The sequence below is a fragment of the Rattus rattus genome, chromosome 1 (genome assembly GCF_011064425.1).
Source record: "Rattus rattus isolate New Zealand chromosome 1, Rrattus_CSIRO_v1, whole genome shotgun sequence".
Lineage (NCBI taxonomy): Eukaryota > Metazoa > Chordata > Mammalia > Rodentia > Muridae > Rattus > Rattus rattus.
The window spans coordinates 24342961-24365362 of NC_046154.1; the positions used below are offsets into that span (position 1 = coordinate 24342961).

The following is a 22402-nucleotide window of genomic DNA, read 5'->3' on the forward strand; positions in this document are numbered from 1 at the left end:
ACTGTCTGTGCATGTGCATGTGTGTGCCCATGTATGTGTAGGCTACAGGTTGACAGTCCATGTCTTCATCTTTTTCTAAATCTGTCTATTTTATTGTGTGAGTCTCCCTTTGAACCTGGAACTCACCTATTTGGCTAAGCTGGCTGACCAACCATACCAATCTCAGCAGCCTCAGCAGTGGGATTACAAATGCTTCCTGGGTGACCAGCATCTGTTTCTATTTTTTTCCATTTAATTTAATTTTTGATTTTTTTAGACAACATCTGCGTTATGTAGTCTAGGCTGGCCTCAAAACTCACAATCATCTGACCTAAATCTCCTGGATTAAATTTATTTCTATTTATTTGTTTATATATTTATTTAGTTGGGTTTTTTTGGGGGGCTGTTTGGTTGTTTGGTTTTGATACAGGTTCTCACTATGTAGTCTTGGCTGGCCTGGAACTCGCTATGTAGACCAAGCTGGCCCTGAACACAGAAATCCTCCTGCCTCTGCCTCCCATTGCTAGGATTAAAGACGTGCTCCACTTCTCTCCACTTGAAAATACACTGCATTAACGTTTCTTAATTGGGGAAGGTTGTCTCTGTGCACATTTGTGGAGGTCAAAGGTCGCCTTATGAGCGTTGGTCCTTTTCTACAACCTGGGACCTGGGAATCAAACTCAGGGCATCAGCGGGGCAGGCAAACTCATTTATCCATTGAACCACACCACGGACACACACCCCCATACACACACACTCTTTTAAACACCACAGAGCTCCTGACCTGCTGTGTGACTTCGGATAAATCGCTTAGAGTGTCTACTAGGAGAGAGTAAGGTCTCAAGAAAATCCCAAGCTGCCTGGAGGTGTACGTCCATGGTACTAAGCACAACCAGGCCTGCAAACCCTGGGTTCCACACCCATAAGCAAGCAAGCAAACATAACAAAAAAAGAAATCCCGTATCAGTGGAGCCTGGCTCGCTGGAGGCTTTTAATAAATTAGCCAGCTTGTATCTCACCTGGAAGTAAGTCTCACCACACCTGGGGCCTAAAATCTCCTTAGGTGCAGGCGAAATCTTAACCAGCGAGAATCCTGATCCCACCAGACCTGGACTTTGCCCTCTTCACGGAGACTCATGCTCAAATCAGACCACGATCTGGTCGGAGCGGAAGAGGCGCAGGACCTGGCCTGAAACCAGCGCCCTCAAGTGATAGGGCACAACAGACTAGGAGGAAAACGCGTATTAGAAAATCGCCCTGGGGGCGCTGTGGGTCCTGGCGCTGGCTGGCTTGGGACACGGGGGATCACACAGAGACCCCAAAGTGTAGCCTCCCATGCTGTGCGGAAGCTTTCGAAAGGGGGCGATCCTAGGACTTGGCAAGCTGAGAGCCAGAGGGCACACGGCCCAGGATCCTTCCTCAGGCGGGATCAGGCCCAGGACGTCCCATGTAAATGTGGGGTGGCAGCCCCTCCCCTTGGAGGAAGAAGGCACATCTGGGTTAACATCCCAAAGGCTGCTAGGGCAGGACAACGGAGGCCCGGGAGAGGTCTGCAAAGCGGCACACACCCCGGGAAGACGGAACCCGCAGAGCCTCCGGTGGGCAGGGCCGACAGCGGGCTGGGGACTGGTGTGAAGGCGAGGCTGACTCCCGGCGCGTTGGGGGCGGGGGTCCGCGCGGGGAATGCCGCGCCGTGGGGGGACTGGGCGGGGCTACTCAGGCCCCGCCCCCGCGCAGGTAGCCAATGGGCGCGGCGGCGCCCGGTGACGGAGGGAGCCGAAGTGCGAGTGCCGCGGCGGCGGCGGACGGCCCAGCCAGAGCGCGAGGGGCTCGGGGGCGTGCGGGGGTCTCGGTGCAGCAGCAAGGACCCCGGGGCCCAGAGGCGGCACAGCCCGGGGCCGCCCGGAGGAGCGCGGGCGGTCCGGCGGCGGCGCGATGCCGCTCGCCCAGCTCAAGGAACCCTGGCCGCTCATGGAGCTGGTGCCGCTGGACCCGGAGGTGAGAGGGGCGGGGGACAGGCGGCGGCGACCGGCCAGCCCGGATCCGCACCGGGGCGGGGCAGGGGCGGCCCGCAGCGTCTCTGCAGCCCCGCGGGGACGCGAGTGCCCTTCGGTCTCTAACCCACTGTCCGGCTCCACCCCCTTGTGCTCCGGGTGTGCGTTTGCAGGGGATGGTTCTGCTGGGCGCTCAATACCTCCCTGCGGTAGCCAGGAGAGGGAACCCCACGGGGTGTTGAGGTCTGACCCCTAGGACCCTTCCCGCTCATCATCTTTTGGTAGCTGTGGGAGTTGCCCCAATCAGTGCAGAAGGGAAAGGCTTGGGTCAGATGTCTGGGCTTCTACTAGAGACAAGGATCATGGGAATCCGGTTTCTCACCGTTCCCTCTCCCCAAGACATCTCTTCGTTCCTCTACTTCTGACCTTAGGAAGGTAGCGCCTCTGGACCCCTAGCAGTTATGGAACGTGGGACGATACCACCTCTGGAGTTAGAACCTGCTTTCCTTTGCCCTAAAGCTAATGACACTGGTCTTCCTACTTCAGGTTATGCTAAAGAGTGGGGAAAGCCCTTAGACCTTGTGAAGATTGTCTCTGTAAAAGAGACTCTGCTTCTGTCTTCCTCTCTCCCTCTGTCTTCCTTTCCTTTAGAAAAGGCCGAGCCCTTGGGTAATGTGGCTTCTGCCACCTAGCCTTTCCCAGAAGCAACTCCTGTCCTTTTGAGGTCTTTGTGGTCCGACCCTGCACATGCAGGAGGCCACTTCTGTGGTGTCCTGCCACCCTGGGATCAAGGTCAAGTTCTGAACCAGCAACTTTAAAACTTTCCCCTGCTCTCATGTTAAGGAGGCGGCAGGTGAAACTCTGCCTTAACTGGGGTACAGAAGGCAGGAGGAGACCTCACTTGATCCCAGAGCCTAGATAATTTTTCTCCTGGCTTGAACCTCTTTACCTGCGTTTGGTACCTCAGGTCAGTCACCCTGAGCCCTGCCTCTCAGGACCACAGGTAGAGGGGATCCACAGTGAGGTTCCCAAGGCACCCAGGGCACGCTGCCCCTTTAAAGGGATGGCTTACACTGGCTATTGGAGGGTGGGCGCGGCTGGATTAGGTAACCAACCTGAAGGCGCAATTTGGAGTAAATTGTTCTGGGATCTTCGCCATGAGGTTTTTACAGGCCCTACACAGCCGCTCGGAGGTTCTCTGGCTGACTCACCCTCCTAGGTGAGGAACATTGCTCTACGCGGCCCCTGTTGCCTCCCCCTCCTCCCCACTCAGGACTGGGGCACAAGGCCTGAGGGAAGGCTCTGAGGTGTACTCCCTTGCCTGGGCACGCCCCTGCCACCTGGGCCTCCCGAGGAAGGTAGAGCTGAGCTGGATATGGTTAGGGAGTGACTTAGCCTAGAGATTCCTAGTGTTATACTAGCAAGTGTGTGGGGGGGGTAAAGCTCTAGGAGTGCCGGCCTCCTCCAGGGCAGCACTTCCTGCTTCCCTTTGGGAAATCCTGAGGCCAGAGGCAGCTTCATGGGGGGCCAGGTTAAACCGGAAACATCTTAGTTTAAATACTGTGGCACCTGAATTTGGGAGCGGAGACTGTCAAGTTTCCTGGGACGTTGGAGAGTTCACCGTTGAGCTTGAGCTTTACTTGAGAAATGCTGTGTGTCCCTCTTTGAGCTGCCTGGGCCCCTCTTTCCAGTGCCACAGATGAGCTTCTAGCTCTACTTCCTGGGGCCTGACAAGGTGCAAAACCCTGGGTACTGCGGCCCGTGTCCCCTCCCCCAAGCCAAGGAGGTGCCTGTGGACTGGGTGTTATTGTTTGGGTAACAGAAGCCATGGGGCAGCGAGGGTGTACATGCTCACTGGAGAACAGGGCCTTGCTGTTCTTCATGCAGATGACTTGTAAGTGATACAGCGCCTGGCCCGCAGGTACTGGCGCCATTGTGGGCAGCTTCTGGCCAGGAAGGAGGCAGGTAAGGGGGCCGGCAAGAGCATTTGGCAGAAGAGGTCTGGGATCTGAATTGCCCTGTCTTCGCATTGCTGTCACCAGAAATGGGCTGCTGGCAGGCAGGGCCCAGGTGGAATAAACCAATTGGACGTAGGGGTAAGGATGCTACATGGGCTTTTCTTGGTTTTGCTGAAACCAGCAGAGCCTTGTGTCTCCAGGCTTTATCCTGTCAGGGCTTTACTCTCTCTACTGTTTATTGACGTTTCGTTACTTTGATGTTGCAACTTGTCAAGTTAGAAGTTATGACCCCCCGTTTTCAAATGGGACAGCAGAACTCAGGGATGCTGGCGTGTGCATGAATAACAGGGCCAGGACAGGATTGGAACTTGGTGCTGTCGCTGTTGGCCACCAAGCACAAGAGATTGGAAGATGAGCAAGGGGTGGGTTTAAACTGGCACAGGTGGCAGGTAGGCAGAGAGCAGCTCCGGATGTTGGCACACACTTCTCGGGCCACAGGGCCCTTGTCCAGCCTTGGCTGAGGGCTAGCAGTGTCCTGGCACTTGGCCCCCAGGCTCCAGCAGTGCCCAGGGCTGCCAGTGCTGGGCTCAGAACCCAGTTCCTGGGGCTGCTTCCTGCCTACAGGGCACGTGCTGTCTTTCTCCATCTGTTCTACTCCCAGCTTTTCCAGAAGCTGCTCTGGACCCTTAGATGGAAAGAAGCGACTCTTTTAGGACCCAACTCTCACTACTGGAAGGGGTGCGGCGCTCTAGGGCTTCTGAGCAGGTGGCCATCTTCATGAGCGGTGCACCTGAGGAAGAGAGAATGGAGTGCTCCAAGAGGCCAGAGGGCCGGCCCTGTCCCAAGCTTTTCTCCCTGGTCCCAGGATCTGGTTGGCTTATCTTTTCTTCCTCCCCTCCCCTCTCCTCCCCCCTTTTCCTTCTATCAATCCAGGGCCTTATTTGTGCTAGGCAAGCACTCTACCTCTGAGTTAAACCTCCCTGTAGGCCCTTTTAAAAATCTTTTTCCCCAGGAGCCAGAAGAGGGCATTGGATTCCCCCATACCCCCAAAGCTTCAGTTACAGGCAATTGCGAGCTGCTCGACATAGGTCCAGGATTTGAACTCATGTCCTCTGGAAGAGCAACAAGTGCCATTTACCACTGAGTCATTCATCACCCTTTAGGCTTTCTAGACAAGGACTTCCTTCAGTCTCCTAGGTCACAGAGTGCACCTGCTGACCCGATAGACATGGAGTCACAGTACAGAGGAAGAAACCGAGACTGAGCAGTAATGTGGCGGTGGCTTTGTGTTTACACAGCTGTGTTCTTCCTGCTGCCCACATGTCGGACCAAAAGGACAGATGGTCTCTGCCATCCTGTCTGCCCCTCCAGTCCTCTTTTGAGGGTGGATCACGTCTCTGGAGATCCTGAGAAATGGGTCCATAGGCTCCGCTCTTAGGCAAATAAGGCTTGGTGGCGGAGGTCCCCAAATTACGCTAAAACCAACTTGACACCTCTTGCTATGCCTTCTCTCCTTCGTCGGGGATTTAGGCCTGCGGACTAAGTTAGGACTGAGTTATGGACCCATGTCTGCCACCTGCTAGCTCTGAGCCCTTTTGCTGAGCCTCCTCGGAAAAATACAAGAAGCTACACTGGCTTCCTGGATGTCTTTGCTGGTTGACCTTTTGCCTTTCATTCAATAAACTGTATGTTGGACCCTGGTTCAGCACGAAGGAGCAGATGAAAGACCCAGGTCGTGCCCCCTCCTGAGTTTAGTTGTGTGCTCAATGCCGAGGATAGGGGCTGGGTGGGCAGAGAGGTAGAGTTCGATTGGAGCCCTGAGAGAAGAGCAAAAAGGGTTTTCTTGTTAGCGTAGGCCACCATGTAAATGCTCAATCCTCTAGAACAGGTCTTTCCCGGTTCTCAGATGAGTTCAGTGGAGACCCCAAAGAACACCCACTAGAGCTTGCTTCAATGGGACATTGCTAGAACTGGATGACGCAGGGGAGATTAGCATGATGTCTGGGCAAGAGTGGCACACACGTTCATGAAGTGGTGCATCTTTCAGATATTTTTAGGAGTTATTTTTGTGTGTATTCACACATGACGTGCATACATGAGCACTCGTGCGTGTGCGGGGGCCATAGCTCAACTTTGTGGAGTCAGTTCTCTCTTTGCACCCTTTTGTGCTTTCTAGGGATCGAACTCAGGTCTTCCGGCTTGGTGGCAAGCACCTTAAACGGATGAGCCACCCTGCCAGTCTAGCAGTCTGTGTGTTTAAAGCTCGAGAAAGGTTATTTTTGGCTGCCCTGAAATCCTTTCAGGTGGATGAAAGTGTCAGAATTCATCACTTTTATCAAGGTGAATGTGGTGTGAGTCTTCGTGACTGGCCACTCAGTAAATGTCGTTTGGTTTACTACTTTAACAGGCCAGAAGACTGTTGATTCTGTATGGGCTAATAAAAAGATGGGAACTGGGTAGGGATGACAATCATGGCTCCAGTGGCCTGTCTTTATGGGCCAGACATATACCAGCTGTGTACCTAGGGCATGATGTCACTGACTTTAAGCCGTCCTCATTTAGTCCCATTTTACAGGTGTGAAGACTGAGCCATGAGAACTGTAATGACCTCCTCGGGGTCATGCAAATGGTAGAGGCCAAAATTTGAACGCACATCTTTTTTAATCCTGGTGCCGGGTAGTTGGAGATGGTGGTGGCCTTGGGTTTCATGGTGAGAAACTTAGTCCCAGCGACAGAGGATGTGAGGTGTTCAGTGGACAGGGCCTGAGTTGATGGACGCTCAGGAAGATGAGGGTCTGGAGTACCTCTGGAAGGCTGCGGCAGGGGCTGGTAAGCAGGCTGTTTGTGGATGTAGGTAAGACAGTTCCTCTGTGAAGTCTTGTCTGCTGAGTGAACTGGACTTGGCAAGTGCATCTGCCTAGCCCTGCTCTTAGGCTCTGACCAACCTGTTCCTTCTCAAAGTGTGTGTGTGTGTGTGTGTGTGTGTGTGTGTGTGTGTGTGTGTGTGTGTGTGTGTGTGTGCGTGCGCGAGCACACGCGCACGTGCATGTATGTGTGTATACCTGTATGACTCTTGGTTTCTTGGGGAGGATTAGGGGCATTAAGGGGGCTCAGGATCGGAAGGATGTCCTGGCAGGCAGGGGGCAGCTACTCCAGGAGCAGGAGGTTACGTAATAGAACTTAGCTGTCCCTGCTGTTGCCAAGCAAGGCTGAAGCTGCCCCATGAACCTGACTCTTGGCTCTAAAGTCCCAGCCTTTGGGAACCTGTCTGTCTTACTGTGCTCAGTCCATGCTAGGAAGCTTGGGGACAGCTTCCTCAGGTGGGTTTCGAACTTCAGAGCACATAGGCAAGAGAGACAAGCTGTGGTATACGCCAGGGTAGGTAGTTTGCATCTGGGGTAAAGTCAGAAAGAAACAGGATCTCAGAGGTAGGCTATGCCCCAGCCTCTCCTGCAGGCAGCTCCCAGGCCTTTCCCAAGAAGTTGCCACATTTGGGGAGACCTTTCAGATCCCTGCTTTTCAGTTGTGTGAGGGCTCGCTCTATCTTTAGGCGTCCTTCTCTACCTATGGAGCCAAGGCCTAACTTGTGCCCCAGGTGTGAGGCCAGGAGCCCAGTCATGACGTGTGGCAGGCACTTTGCAGAGCAGCTGTAGTACAGGTTCTCGTAGCTGCTCTCCCGGGTCTCCCCGTCTATTGGGAAGCGTGGGACTGTGTGTGACCAATGGTACTGTGGAGAAATGCAAAGGCATGGCGGATACCGCCAATCGCTTTACCTGTTGATGGGTTCTCGGAGTCAAGCAGGGCTGGGGAAGCCACCAGAAGGGGACACCTGCCCCAGCCTTGTTTTCTTCCATCTTTTGAGCAATTTTGGGAAGTTAGGGTATCCAGAAGGTTGCACAATCTTGGCTGTGCGCGCCCCTTCCCTCTCCCTGGGAAGAGGAAATACCTGAGGCGAGACTTTGATTAGATGGGGTGTTTGGTAGGCAGAGGGAGGGTGGGTATTCTGAGTCCTGGGACTGTCCTGCTGGGGTTGGGAGGGGCTGTTGACAGAGAACTTGATTCTTGCACAGTGGAGAGGACCCGTGTAGAACTGACTGGTCTCGGGTTGGGGATTTAGCTCAGTGGTGGCCCTGGGTTCGATCCCCAGCTCCGGGGGGAAAAAAAAAGAACTGACTGGTCTCCTAGGCCTCCCTGGCTATTGGGAGCAGCCAAGGATGGAATGTCCCAGTGTGTGTCTGTGTCTGTGTCTGTCTGTCTGCCTCTCTCTCTCTGCCTACAGATAAATTTTGACATTCCCCTCGCTTTGTTTCTCTTTTCCAGAATGGACAGGCTTCAGGGGAAGAAGCTGGACTTCAGCCATCCAAGGTAAGGACTACAGACTTCCAGTGAAGTCTTGGTCAGAGAGGAGAGGAGTGTGAAGACCTCGGCCTCTCATCCCATCGCATAGCTTGGCTCTCTTCCTCTGATTCTGTCTCTGCTCAGGACAGATAACACTGCTCTCAACTCTCCTACTTCAAAGGTGAGGGAGCTTTCACTCCTGGACTCAAAGGTGTGGCCCAGAAAGGGCCAGGAACACGTTCAAGATCCAAGGGTTCTGGCTGGCTGTGACCCACACCACCACACCTCCTGGGTTTATTATGTACTCGCAGTTTGTGCCTCCCGAATGACTGGGGAGGTCTGTGTGTTGTGCTGATCTCCTTGGTGAGAGTGGGGGCCACAGGGCTCAGAAGCATTTGGGCCTATGAATTGGAATGGTAGATTTGCAAAACCTAGTAGCTTTTCCTAGTAGCAACCTCCCAGATGGCTCCCCAGCTCCCAAAACAAGGTGCAGTCATTTATTCTAACTGCCTCTGCTTCCTGGGGCCAATCCGTTACCTCTTCCTGTTTTTTATTTAAAAAAAAAAAAAATTAGTACTTTTTTGTTGTTCTTTTTTATTTTTTTTTAAAGATTTATTTATTTATTATGTTTACAGCATTCTGCCTGCATGTATAACCGCAGGCCAGAAGAGGGCATCAGATCCCATTATAGATGGTTGTGAGCCACCATGTGGTTGCTGGGAATTGAACTCAGGACCTCTGGAAGAGCAGACAGTGCTCTTAACCTCTGAGCCATCTCTCCAGCCCTTGTTGTTCTTTTTTAAAATTAATTTTTTTTAGATAGGATCTTGGCCTGTAATTCTGGCTGGCCTCAAACTTCAGAGATCCATTTGCCCTGCTTGGTCTCCCAAGTGTTAGGATTAAATGTGTGCACCACCATGTCCAGCTAAAAACCAGTATTATACTTTCATTTAATAATTTCACGTGTGCTCTTGTGTGTAGGCGTGCATGCATGCATGTCCCTAGGCATGTGTGGAGGCCAGCGGACAACTTGCTAAAGTCCGTTCTCTCTTTCTGCCGTGCTGATGCCAGGGATCAAACTCAGTTTGTCAAGCTGACGTTAACTGCCTTTACCCACTGAGCTTTCTCACCGGCCTGCCATGCTGTTCTACATAGCCAAAAGCTCCTGTGTGACCTTAGTTGGATACCTTGCCCTCTCTGAACCCGCCTTTCTCATCTTTGTAGTAGGAAGAACCACACCTAAGTCACAGAGAGAGAGACAGAGAGAGAGAGATAGAGAGACAGAGAGACAGAGACAGAGAGACATAGACAGAGAGAGACAGAGAGAGAGACAGAGAGAGAGACAGAGACAGAGAGAGCGCGCACACGCGCTTGAGAGCGATGAGGTCACAGATAGTGGCTTTGAGAGGCTTTGAAAGCCCTCTGGGCAGCATCTCTGCAAACCTAGATTCCAGGTGCTCCTCCCCACCCAAGAGCTCTTCTGTCCTCATCTGAAAGTTGGGGAGTACCCAGGACTGAAGTGAAGAACATGACGTGGTAACCGCCTGGCACACGGTAGAACTGCCCTCATGCATTGCTCGGTTCAACTTCCTGCCCAAGGCCCCGCCTTCCAGGCCTGGGGTCAGCACAGCTGTAAGTGTGACCTTTGATTTGGAGTCAGGCTTGGCTCTGATGTTTACATTGACTTAGTTTCCTAAGATAAGGTAGCCAGCTGGGTGTGGTGGGGCCTGTGTTAAGAGAAATAGCCAACCCACTCCTGCTGTTGGTTACTGTAGCAACGGAGCCGTGGGGGCCAGTAAACCTTGTAGCTTGGACCTTCCTTATCTCTCACTGTGTCTGGAGACGGATTCCACGAAAGAGCTGCTCCTCATTCCCTAGAGATAAAGCGAGGGAGTAACTGGAGGGTGGTGGCCCAAACCTTTAATCCCAGCGCTCTGTGAGGTAGAGGCAGGCAGATCTCTGTCAGCTAAGGCCAGCCTTGGTGGGTTCAGGATAGCCAGGGCTACCCAGAGAAACCCTGTCTCAGGAAAACAAAAAATAAACAAAAGCCCAGAAGCATCCATTGTGTCCCCAGTGGAGAACCAGGCATTCAGATCTTAGGTTTGAAGGTCCAAGGGGTCATAGTACAGGCTTTGGGGAACTGGTAGTGAGCTCAGCTTGGTCTCTCAAAGGTCAGAGGGGCCAGGTCTGGTGATAGGCTGTAATACCAGTTCTTGGGAGGTAGAAAGAGGAGAATCAAGAGTTCAAAGTCATCTCTGGTATATAGCGAGTTTTGGACTAACCTGAGCTATGTAGTACAGAGTGGGTTTTGGGCTAGCCTGAACTACTTGAGACTCTGTCTCAAAACCAAACCAAGAGAGAGGCCAACTGGAACAGGGAGTTTGTCCAGGCAGGGACCTAAGGCTCCTGCTCTGGGGTGGTAGGTCCTGGGGTGGGAAGGGGGTCAAGCCTGGAGACAGTATGACTTGGGGCTCTAAGACGCCACATAGTGGAAAAAGCTGGATCATGCCTGGCATCACACTAGCAGCTCTGTGTTCATTTATCTTTAAGATTTATTTTTATTTTATCTGTATGGATGTCTTACCTTCATGCATGTCTGTGCCTCGAGCGTGTGGTGCCCGAGAGGACCAGAAGAGGGTGTCAGGTCCTCTGGAGTTGGAATTAGAGATGATTGTTAAGTGGTTAAGTAGGTGCTGGGGATTGAACCTGGGTCCTCGGGAAGAACAGTCGGAGCTCTTAACCAAAGAGCAATCTCTCCTGCCCCGTGTACAATTTTCAGAGGTAGAACATTTCCCAGATGAGAACACTGAAGCCCTATGTCACACAGTGCTGGGGGGGGGGTCCAAGCTATGTTTGACCAGAGCCACATTCCTCCCTCCCTGGCTGGGGAATCCCTAGTATGGAAGAACAGTGAGTATCTACCACCCCAGGTGCCAGCCCAGAGTGCAAACTGAGCTCTGTGCCTCCAGGATCCTCAGTGGCCACTTCTGGGCTTAGTACACTAGGGGGCGCTCACCCTGCTGTAGGACCTCGTTGTTGTGTAGTGGATGGAACGGGCTGTCTGGCCTTCAGGCATACTTGGTGCATTATATTGTTTCAGAGACACGCCCCTCGCCCAAATGCGCTGGACACCTCAGAGAGCCCCTAGGCGTGGAGGGAGGGTGGAGACAGGAACACTGCAGTTGGTGCTAAGATGGGGAAATCGTGTGGTCACAGGCACAGAGAACTTAAACAGCTTCCGGGCTCCACATTCCTCTCTGGAGAGTGATTAGTGGCACAGGCATCCTCAGCCAGTGTCACCTGAGCTCATGGCTGAATGCGGAGCGGAGAGGTGATCTCTGCTGTGTGTGGTAGGTGGAGGAAGGCTGCATGGGCCGGGGCACCTGCCTCCCTTCCCTGCAGAGTTAGTGGTTGTCTGGGCTTTGAGGGGCAGGAGAGGGAGGCGGGCCTTCCAGTGGAGGTGAGGCAGGGGTGGGGACTTGGGAGCCAGGCAGTCTGGGCTGTCTTCCTGGGTCTCCGTTTGCCTAGCCTGGGACAAGTTGCTCCTTCAAAGGACAGAATAGAGCCTATCTTGCTGGGCATGATGGCACAGGCCCTTAATCACAGCATTTGGAGGCCGAGGCAGGTGGATCTCTGTGAGTTCTAGGCCAGCCAAGGCTATTTATCAAGACCTTTCCACAAAACAAGAAAAAACCAAAAGGAACCTAACATTTAGGGCCTCCTGGAAGAATGTGCTGTGTGCATAAATTAACAGCATTCAACAAGGTTTGCGCCCCTAGTGTTGCCATTTAATGCTGGCTCCATTCATTGTCCATTACGGATGGAGAGAGGTCTGGGGTTTAGCATTGATGGTGTCGGGCAAGCACTCTGGATCCCGTTGTCTTCTGTATCCTCAGGATCATCAGGGCTCCACTTACACTCCCTCTCCCCTCCTGGGAGCAGACTGGGTAACCCAGGCCCCCTCCTCTGGCTGTCTCCGGAGCTGGACCCCTTTGAAGTGCCTGCAGGTCTATTTTGAGAGCAGAGTATCTCCCGCCTCCCCTCCTCTCTTCCTGTTTATGAAACCCTGATCCCTCTCGGATCCCTTGTGTTCCCCTGGCCTTGGAACTTTAGGCAGGATGTGACTCTGGGCTTTGGGGAGCCTCAGGCAGCCTCAGGTATTGAGAGAAGCTTCTCTTGGATGACCGGAACTAGCCATGCTACCTGCTTAGCGCCTTGGGATGCATGAAGAGCTCTCTTCCTTCAGCCTTCCCTGGGGAGAGCCTGTGGTCTAAGTAGAAAGAGGTTTTGTTTACGGTGTCTTTTCTCCGTGGCCCATTTGGATCCCGGAGGCATCCTTCCAAGGGGATGGTTTGAACCTTCATCTTGGCAGGGGAGAGGCAGATACTGAGGTAGACATTTTGCCTGGGAGCACCACATGACTCACACAGACTCATTACCCCTCTTCCCGTGCGCCTTCCCCACATCGCTCTTTCTCAGCTTGGATTCTGTCCCTCAGTCCCTCTGTCCATCCGATGCCTGTTAATTCTCAAGACCCAGCTGGACTGTCTTCATCCAGAAGGTCTTCACCCTCCACAGTCTCCGCACTTCTGGGCAGCGATTCTGGGCAGCCTCAGCATCTTAACTGCAGCTCTGTGGTAGGGCCGTTGTCTCTCACGTGGATGAAGCAGGGGCCTGGAGCTGTCAGCCATGTCCAAAGGAGAGACGCCGGTGTCTAATGCTTGCGGGAAGGCCTTGATGGAGGGATCAGGATGGGGGGTAAGGGTAAGGTCAGTGATGAAAAGCTTTTCCTGCAGGTACAGGTTTTTTAGTTTAACCCTTACTGTCCCCTGTACCATCTTCACGGCCTTGGGACTGGTCACTTTCTTCTAAGTCCTGTATCCTTATCACTGAAGTTGGAAAATGGTCCTTCCTTGGGAGCTGTGCCGAGCCCGGGCCTGTGGGACCTCCATCAGCAAAGGCTGAAGGAACGAACAAGTGCTTACGTCCTCACATGATGGGAGGCTCAGTGCTCTTTGCTTCTCCCGGTCTGACCTGGTGCCTGGGACCAGCCCCTCCCTGGGATGTCTAGGCACAGCCAGCCTGTAAGAGGCTTCCTGGGAGACGCACATGGAAGGTCCTGTGGATTTTGCCGGCTGGGGAAGGGAGTGTTACTGGTCCCTAGGATCAGCAACCGACAAGTAGGCTTGAGCATAGCAAGGGCCCCCCGAGTACAGGTTCTAGAGGACAAGAATCAGGTGGTATGGCTCTGGGCTTTTCTTCCTGCTGCTCTGGGGAGGGCCAGAAATGTGAGCTGATATCCCTCCTTCTCCCCACCAGAGGCTTCAGGTCCTCACACGGTTCAGCAAAGGAAATTCCGAGACCATCTTCTTCTTCCTGTCCCTTCTGGTACCCTGGTCACCACCATGCTTCTTTCCCTGTTTATGGGGACTAGCAGGTTGAGGTAATCCCCTCAGAAGCACGCTTGTGGTGAATCTTCGGGCAGGCTGCCCCTGCCTGAAGAAACAATTGGGGCGGTGTCTTTCACAGTTCCACAGGCCATCTACCACAGACTGTTATCAGAGCCCTGTGAGGACAGGGAAGGGGAAATGCGGGGTGCGTGAGGGGGCATGTGTTTCTACACTGAGCTGTCTAGAAAGGGTTTCCGATCACCAGCCTGAGTGAATCTGTCAGCTCTGTGGGTGTGTTAGTGTCAGAAGAGCTGCAGCCCCATAGAAAGGGATGGTCCTGGTCCATTCCTGGTCTCAGTAGCCTCCCCCTCCTCCTCTTCTTCCTCCTGCTGCTGCTGCTGCTCTTCCTCCTCTTCCTCCTCCTCCTCCTCTTCCTCCTCCTCCTCCTTTTCTTGGATTTTCTGACTTCTTGTCTATCCCAGGATTTAGGATTAGTTGTCTGGACAGAGATAGGACCAATCAGGGTGCTGCCTGTTCTGTTGGGGGAAGGGTTATTTAAGTTCTGGGCTGGGTCAGCCAGACTGGACTTGCAGACTTCTGTCCCGTATGTCCTAGGGGAGCCCCCAGGGTATATATTTTCAAGACCTGAATGCCCATTGTGTGGGCATCGCATGGCCTCGAGGCTTGGGTCCGCTTTCCTCTCCTCTCTCCCTGGGGTTCAGGAGACAAAAAGGTATGAACCTTTGGGCTTGCCCAGGGTCCTAACTTGGGGTCTGCAGTGCCCCCTCCTTAGCAGGGGAGCCTAACCCATCTGGAGTTCCTCCTTCGAGCTGAGAGGGAAGTGAGAAGGAGGGGAGTAAGAGACCCTGCCTTCTGGGCTAAGAAGGCTGAAAAAGCAGAAGTTGTAGGAGTTACAGGCCCCTCTGGCCACCAGCCTGAGCCCCACCATGCAAACACCAGCTGATTTCCCCAAGGTTGAGAGAGACCCCGGCTTCTGTCCCAGAAAGGTAGGGAAAAGGGTGATTCGACTCCAGAAGTGTCTGTCATCATGCCTTTGGGCACGGAATAGGTGTGGGGGAATCTCTCTGATCCCCAGAGTTTCCGGGTAGCTGCATCTGTTCCCAACGGGTCTACTCAGGCAGACAGCTCAGAGTTGAGGAGCAGATCTCAGGGTGGGGTGAGCAGGAGTTGCTGTGTGTCCTTGGCCTAACCATAGTCACTCTCTGGGCGGTGCCTTGTGTCTGTTCTACCAGATTACTCTCGGGACACTGACTGGCCTACAGTATTCTGGGGTTTGACGGTTCAGTGCAGAGCCTCTGAGTCTCAGAGTGAGGCTTGGAATAGGAAGTCCTAGAATGGTGTTAGGACTGAGAGAGGGCGGGCTTGGGAGGGCAGGAAGTGGGCTCTGGCTGACTTACCTGCCCACCCTTTCCCGGCCCTCGAGGCTGCTGACTACAGTCAGGTGGGACCCAGAGGAGGGACTTGGCTCAGGACAAATCTGTCATTGGCTTGTCTTGAACCTGAACCACAGTTTCCTGTCCCCCCAGAGGGGTTAGAAGTTTTAGGGATGTTTAGATCAGAGTACAGTTAAGAGATGGCTCTCTCAACCTCTTTGTCAGCCCTGGGGCTCCCTAGGAACCTCCTGGAAAAGTTTTGAAAGACCTCCGAGATGGGATTGACCACCAACTCGGTGCAGCTGCTGGGTACTGAGGCTGGCGGCTTATGTCCCCACCTGAGCACTTAAGCAAGAATCCAAAACTATGCTGTGCCTTGTCCTTCCTTGGGGACCCCTGTCCTGCTATCTACCTGGGTCTGCCCTGGACACCTGTCAGTCTGTGGAGGTCTCTAATTCTGCCTGGCTCTCTGCTGCCAGCCCTGTCTCCCTCGCTGGGTTCCAGACTCTGTCTCCAGTTGATAAGCGCCTGTCTTCATGAATTGGGTCCCCCGATAACTGTTGAGTGGCTTCTTCCTCCTGTCTCTGCATGTTCAGATGAGTCTCCATCACATAGATGCGAGTTTCCTTCTGGATAGTGAAAGTGTATTCTCGCCTTTACCACTGGATACAGGTCTCCCAACACCTCTGTGTTGACTATATGTGCCTGTCTGTTTCTGTCTGTCCGGGGATGGTCCTAGGATGTCCCTTGCCGAAGGTCCTTGTATTATGCCTCCCTGCCTGTTGGATGAATGTATTATATGCTACGTACACGCTGTATGTATGTCTTGTCTGATGGGTGTCTGTCCTTGGCTTCCACTACATGGTAGATGCCTGTCTCTGTCTACAGGATACCATGTCAGGTCCCTGTTGTTCTAGGACCTATCTACTCAGCAGCTGGGTTGATATGGGACTTTCTCGCTGTAGGAGGATGAAGGGGAGGGCCAGAGGGCAGACCTCAGGCACCGGGTAGTTGGGGGAGAGAGAAGGGAACAGAGTGAGGGTGGATGGCTGGAGCTGGGAAACCACAGGCCCTGTCTGATTGGCTGTCTCGAGCCTGGCCCAGCCCCCACGCCTTCACCCTGCACATCCGCCTTGGGCCCAGCCACCTCCTTGGCAGTCCCAGTTGTTGCTTACCCTTGCCATGGTGCCGTGGCCCTGCTGGGCGGATGGAGCAGGACCCCAAGCTGCCCCGTCTGTGGCTCAGGACCCTGCTCCCCTGGCTACTCAGGAAGCAACGGTCCAGGATCAGCCAGACTCTGCCTGGCCCTGGCTCTGGTCCCCAGCAGGACTCGGTAAGTGGACCCGGATATCTGGTCCTGGCTTGGCAGTAGCCCCTAGAACAGGTGTTTGGGCAGCCGGTTTGGTCTAAGTTAGCTTTGGCTTCTTCTGGCCCCGCTAGATGACTGGACCTTGCCCGGGACTCGCTTCCTGGGGAAGTAAGGAGACATCACAGTGTCTCAGGGCAGGACTGGCAGATTGGAGGGCCAGAGAGGTCCTGTAACAGCAGTGACTCAATGCTTATCAAGGGAAGTTCGGTAGGGTGTAGTTTTTCTGGCCTTAACTCTCGATTGTTCCAGATGGCCAACAAGTGGGTTGGGGGATGTCCTCCTGCCTCTTGAGTCTCTGTGTACTTCAGTCTTTCCATACAGCCAGAGTTTGGCTCATCTTATCCTGCCTAGCAAAAAAAAAAAAAAAAAAAAAAGGCCCGGCTCTACCTCCCCATTGTGAGCTCAAACCTTACTTCCTATTGTGGCAAAACCCAAACAGCTGGGGGAGGGGAGCCTCAAGGGCTGGCTTGAGTTTATCTCTACACCAGACCCAAGCCTTGGGTCAACTCTTCCTGGCCATGTCTGTAGCGTCCCTTGTGTCTGAGGAGGCAGGAGCATCCATGCCACAGGAACAGGGCCTCACCTGAGCTGTCGCTCCGGTAGTTGGCCTTTGAGACACTGTTGGTACCCATGAGCCTGACGGCTGTTGAGGCACTGGTCTCTTGGGCCTGTTTTGATCTGGTGAATGGCTTGGATATGCTGTGTGCCATGTTGCCCGGGAAGGGCCCCACATCTACAGAGGAGCCCACACCTACCAGCTCTGTCCCTCTGTCAGGATGAGGGCATCCTCAAGGAGATCGCTATCACACACCACGTCAAGGCTGGCTCTGAGAAGGCTGACCCGTCCCATTTTGAGCTCCTCAAGGTTCTGGGCCAAGGATCCTTTGGCAAAGTAAGTTAGAGTCCCTTATTGGAAGGGTATCACAGTCTTGTCTGAGGTGGAATGTCAGGGGCTACCTTGGGATGCACCAAAGGAACAGAGGGCAAGGAGCAGGGGGGTCCCTTTGATATACCCAGGGAGAGCTAAAGGTCCACTTGGGGTCCCAGGGACTGTCTAGGTCATATTGGAGGCTGGGAGACAATTGGGCCAGCCACCTCCCACCTCCTTCCTGATTTGTCCTGACCTCTGCCTTCTCAGGTCTTCCTGGTACGCAAGGTCACCCGGCCTGACAATGGGCACTTGTATGCCATGAAAGTATTAAAGAAGGCCACGCTGAAAGGTGAGTAAGAGAACTTCTCTGGAAAGAACTGAGGCTGGGCTTAGGATGAGAGAGAAGCCCAGGCCACAGGGTTACGGAGCCGGCGAGGGAGATTCCTCTGTCTTCAGGGGTCTCTGACAGAGATGGAAAACAAGCCTGCCTTCAGCTGCCCTTGCCTCGCCTTCCCCCTCCTCTAAAGCCAAGTAAAGGCCAGTGCTGAGAAGGAAGTAGTGGGGTACAGAACACTTGGGGCGCGAGACTCAGACATCACATTATTGATGAAGCATCGCTGCTTCATGGTGCTCGAATAGTCTAAGGGAGACACCTCTCTCTCTCTCTCTCTCTCTCTCTCTCCTCTCTTCTCTCTCTCTCTCCTCTCCTTTCTTCTCTCTCTCTCCTCTCTTCTCTCTCTTCTCTCTTCTCTCTCTCCTCTTTCTCTCTCTCTCTCTCTCTCTCTCTTCTCTCTCTCCTCTCTCTCCTCTCTCTTCTCTCTTCTCTCTCTCTCTCTCTCTTCTCTCTCTCCTCTCTTCTCTCTCTCTTCTCTCCTCTCTCTCTTCTCTCTTCTCTCTTTTTTCTCTCTCTTCTCTCTCTCTCTTCTCTCTCTTCTCTCTCTCTCCGTCTCCCACTCCCAGAAGACTCAGACCATAGAGGGGTATGGGAGAGCTAGGCAGTGGTGGTACATGCCTTTGATCCCAGCACTCAGGAGGCAGAGGCAGGTGGTTCCAGGATAGCCAGGGCTACCCGGGGAAACCTTGTCTCAACAAAAGCCAAAAAAGAGGAGGAGGGCACGAGAAAAGAGGCAGGCAGCCTGGGAGTGTAGAAGCTGGGATCCGTAAGAGAAGGTTGACTGGGGTCCGGGCCACAGAGTTGGATGACAGAGGTTCAGAAAGGGTCCCCAAGCTTAAAATCAAGAATTCTGAGGACTTAGAAAGTGCACGAGGATGGTTAGTAATTGGCTGAGGGTCGGTTGACTCTGATTGGTCTGGGAGCCAATGTAGCCAGAAATCAGGTGGAGCCCATGCTAAGCTGGGGTGTAACAGGGAGAAAGGAAGGGCCAGCCATAAGGACTGATCTGTCCTTGGCCTATCAAAGGCTTTAGTGTAGGCTAATAGTAGGAGCATCCCTCAGGAGGGACTGTGGGGTCACAGGGGAGGAGAAAGATGGAGAGATGTGGTCGCTGCTCTAAGGGGCTCATGGACTGGTGGGAGAGTGTTTACATGGCCTGTCAGTTGGGTATAGCAATACCTGGCTGTACACATAGATGTCCAGGCCAAGGAGTTGAGGGGTAGGCTGTGGAATCACAGGGGTCAGATGAGATGTCTGGGGGACACTCTGGGGGCAACTGCAGGACCTATGCCTTGAAGAATGTTAGGAATTTACCAGAACAAGATGGTAAAGTAAGGAAGGACGACTTCCCCCAACCCAGAAAGCAGGAACCGTGTCCCTTTGGTGGCTGAAGCGTGAGGTGTGTTTGAAAGTGACTGGATTAGTTACAACCGCACAAGGCCCCTGCCACATCTAGTGAGAGAAACACAAGAATCAAAACACAATAAGACGGGGCTGGAGAGATGGCTCAGTGGTTAAGAGCACTGACTGCTCTTCCAGAGGTCCTGAGTTCAAATCCCAGTAACCACATGGTAGCTCACAACCATCTGTAATGGGATCAGATGCCCTCTTCTGGTGTGTCTGAAGACAGTGACATTGTACTCATATATATGAAATAAATAAATTTAAAAAAAAAACAAAAACAAAAAAACACAAAGACGCGTCTTGACGTCTTGACGGGGAGCGCCAGCTTGTGGGAGCCCAGAGGTCCCAGCCTTGTCTGCAGGGTAGGGATGCTTCCCCGAGGCCGTAGAGTCTGAACTTAGTCAACCAAAAACCTGCTAGTGGTCGGAATTTGCTTGGCATCTTTTTTTATCCCCATCCCCAACCAGACATTCCCGAGACTTGTCATCGAAACGCAGGGTAGAGGTAGAGCAGAAGGGTCAGACATTCAAGGCCAGTGTTGGCGACATCATGACTTCCAGGCAAGCCTGACCTACATGAGAGCTTGTCTCAAATAATCCTCCCCAGCAACAGGAGGAAAAGGAAGTTAATAGAAGGCTGCTTAGACCCCAGAATGGCGGGGGGTTTTTTTGTTTTTGTTTTTTTTTTCTTTTCTTTTTTTTCGGAGCTGGGGACCGAACCCAGGGCCTTGCACTTGCTAGGCAAGCGCTCTACCACTGAGCTAAATCCCCAACCCCTCCAGAATGGCGTTTTAATATTACACTTAGGAGCTGTTGTGGAGGATCGAAAGAGGCTTGATAAATGTGTTCTGAAGGGATACAAAGTCAAAGGCGGGGGACCTCAGAAAATTAGGCACCCTGGGGTACACGGTGCTGCAGGGCCTGGTGGTAGGTGAGGCTAGACAACTGGGCAAGACACAAGGACTATGCCTGGACATCTCCAGGAGACCAAGAGCCACCTGAGGACCCAGAACATTCCAGAAGGAAAGAATTAGCTGAACGTCCCAAGGGTGAGAGCACCCTGGGGGGGCCTTGGAAGGCTGAGGGAAACCTCACCTAGAGGTGGACTTTGGGGAGAGGCTGTGTTGGGTGTGTTCTACTAGTGACTTCTTCTCTCCTCCGGCCAGTGCGTGACCGTGTTCGGACGAAGATGGAAAGAGACATCCTAGCTGACGTGAACCACCCCTTCGTAGTGAAACTGCACTATGGTGAGACCCCAGACCCTGCCCAAGTGCCACTCGTCCCCTCAACGTCCACCCTCACCTACAGCCTGCTGCCTTCCTTGTCCCTTGTCCAACTTCTCACGGGCCTGGCCAAGGAGCTCAGAGTAGAGGCATTTGTCACAAGCTGACACTGGCCCAGCTGATCCCACATTGGCTTCCTCCTTCCTCTCTTAGCCTTCCAGACTGAGGGCAAGCTCTATCTTATTCTGGACTTCCTGCGTGGCGGAGACCTGTTCACACGGCTCTCAAAGGAGGTAAGCTAGCATCCCACCGCTGGGGACGTGACCGAGAGTCCCATCCTGGGCCTGTGAGGAACACTGTTATTGTGGTGCGGCCTGGAACTTCCCGGCTCTGACAGTCGAGAAATGCCACCTACCTCTGAGAGTTTCTCTCAGGATGGGCTGAGGATGAACGGGGCCTAAAGGTGACACTGCTGTGATTTCCAGTTGCCCATCCCTCAAATGCTTGAGATAGACCGTGTGCTGGCCGAGGGGAAGAGGTCCAAACCCACCCAGGAAGCTAAAGACTTTAAGGTCCTTGTCATGTTGTTCATATAAAAAAATACAATACAGGCCTCCACTGCCACAGGAAAAAAAATACAAAGGACCCAGTAGAAAAGGATCTGAACCGCATTTCTAAAAACCAAGATCATTAATACAATCCAACCGTGGGAGAGAAGCAAGCTTGGCCAGGCATTGTGGCACGGGTCACAATGGGAAACTGAGGCAGGTGGATTACAACATGAAGGCCTGCCTGAGCGACTAAAATATTTATGGCCGAGACGTCAGTCAGTGGTAGAGTGTTTGTCTAGAATATACCAAGACCTGATTCAGCCTGGGTGTGGGGGAAGGTCACTCTTTCTGAAACAGCACCAACAGCAAACTTTACATGGGGACACACAGACAGACTCGTGGGGACACACAGACAGACTCGTGGGCACACAGGTGTGCATACAAAGGCCAGAGGACAACTTGTAGGAATTAGTTCTCTGCTTCCACCACATGGGCTTGAAGACACGCAGCCAGTCTTTACCCGCGGAGTCTCACTTTCTCAGAAACTTACTTTCAATATTTAAAACATTAATGCTCAGTTGGCGGTGGTGGCAACCACACCCTTAATCCCAGCACTCGGGAGGAAGATGCGGGAGATCTCTGAGTTCAAGGCCAGTCTCGTCTACAGAGCAAGTTCCAGGACAGCCAGGGCTCCTCAGAGAAACCCTCTTGAAAAAAAATAAATAATGCTTCATCAGGCAGTCCATTTTCATGATTCAAAAGAAAGATATTCACGGTCAAGTCTTAATCACTACACAGTCCCTCTACCCCCTGGAAGTAAACATTTTTTTAATTAGTTTTTTTTTTTAACCTTCTAATGTTCCTTTCTGTAAATAAATCCCATACATGTTCTGACCCCTACCCCTACTTTCTTACATGAGAAGTATTCACTTCTGCGCACTGTCCTGTGCCTGGCCTCTGGTGTCCGTGTATCTCAGATTGTTCTGCATCAGGACGAGAGCAAACTCCTTGTTCTACGTCATGGCTGCAGAGCTGCCCTTCCCCCCTCCCCAACCACCCCCACACCCCTCCTTCCACCACCCCACCCCACCCCTGTGCCAGGAGAGGCGGTTTATTCCAGTCTTTTATTCCTGGGTGTTTCCATTCTTTGCTGTTTCCAAACTCCAGCACAGCGAGTGACTTGGGTATTAAAGATATTGACTCTTTATCAGAGTCCGTCTATACAATTAGAGTATTGGAGAAAGATTAGAGGAAGTTGCATTGCCTACATCCCCCCCACCCCCCCACCCCCCCACCCCGCCCAGCACCAAGAGGCTCCACTGCCCAGTAGCCCGGCTCCTCGGGAACAGGGTGTGCCAGCGACGGGTGTCTCTTTCCCTGTGACAGGTTATGTTTACAGAGGAGGATGTGAAGTTTTACCTGGCTGAGCTGGCACTGGGCCTGGACCACCTGCACAGCTTGGGCATCATTTACAGAGACCTCAAGCCTGAGAAGTGGCGAAGCCCCGGGTTGGGGATTTAGCTCAGTGGTAGAGCGCT

General features: G+C 53.1%; 1 protein-coding gene across 3 annotated transcripts in view; it reads left to right on the forward strand.

Annotated features, from left to right (window-relative positions):
• The first annotated feature begins 1757 nt into the window (after nt 1-1757).
• The window catches only part of Rps6ka1 (ribosomal protein S6 kinase A1), a 39387-nt gene continuing 18742 nt past the window's right edge, over nt 1758-22402 (forward strand). Inside the window, exons 1-7 of one of the 3 annotated variants that reach the window (XM_032896507.1) lie at nt 1758-1977; nt 8252-8296; nt 17198-17314; nt 17561-17642; nt 20257-20337; nt 20527-20606; nt 22251-22357. In XM_032896507.1, coding sequence (XP_032752398.1) covers nt 1915-1977; nt 8252-8296; nt 17198-17314; nt 17561-17642; nt 20257-20337; nt 20527-20606; nt 22251-22357 — 575 coding nt within the window. In that variant the 5' untranslated portion in view covers nt 1758-1914. Of the gene's footprint in view, nt 1978-8251; nt 8297-14591; nt 14667-16040; nt 16387-17197; nt 17315-17560; nt 17643-20256; nt 20338-20526; nt 20607-22250; nt 22358-22402 lie in introns of those variants that run through there. The other 2 variants (XM_032896509.1, XM_032896508.1) reach the window with 2 other exon arrangements.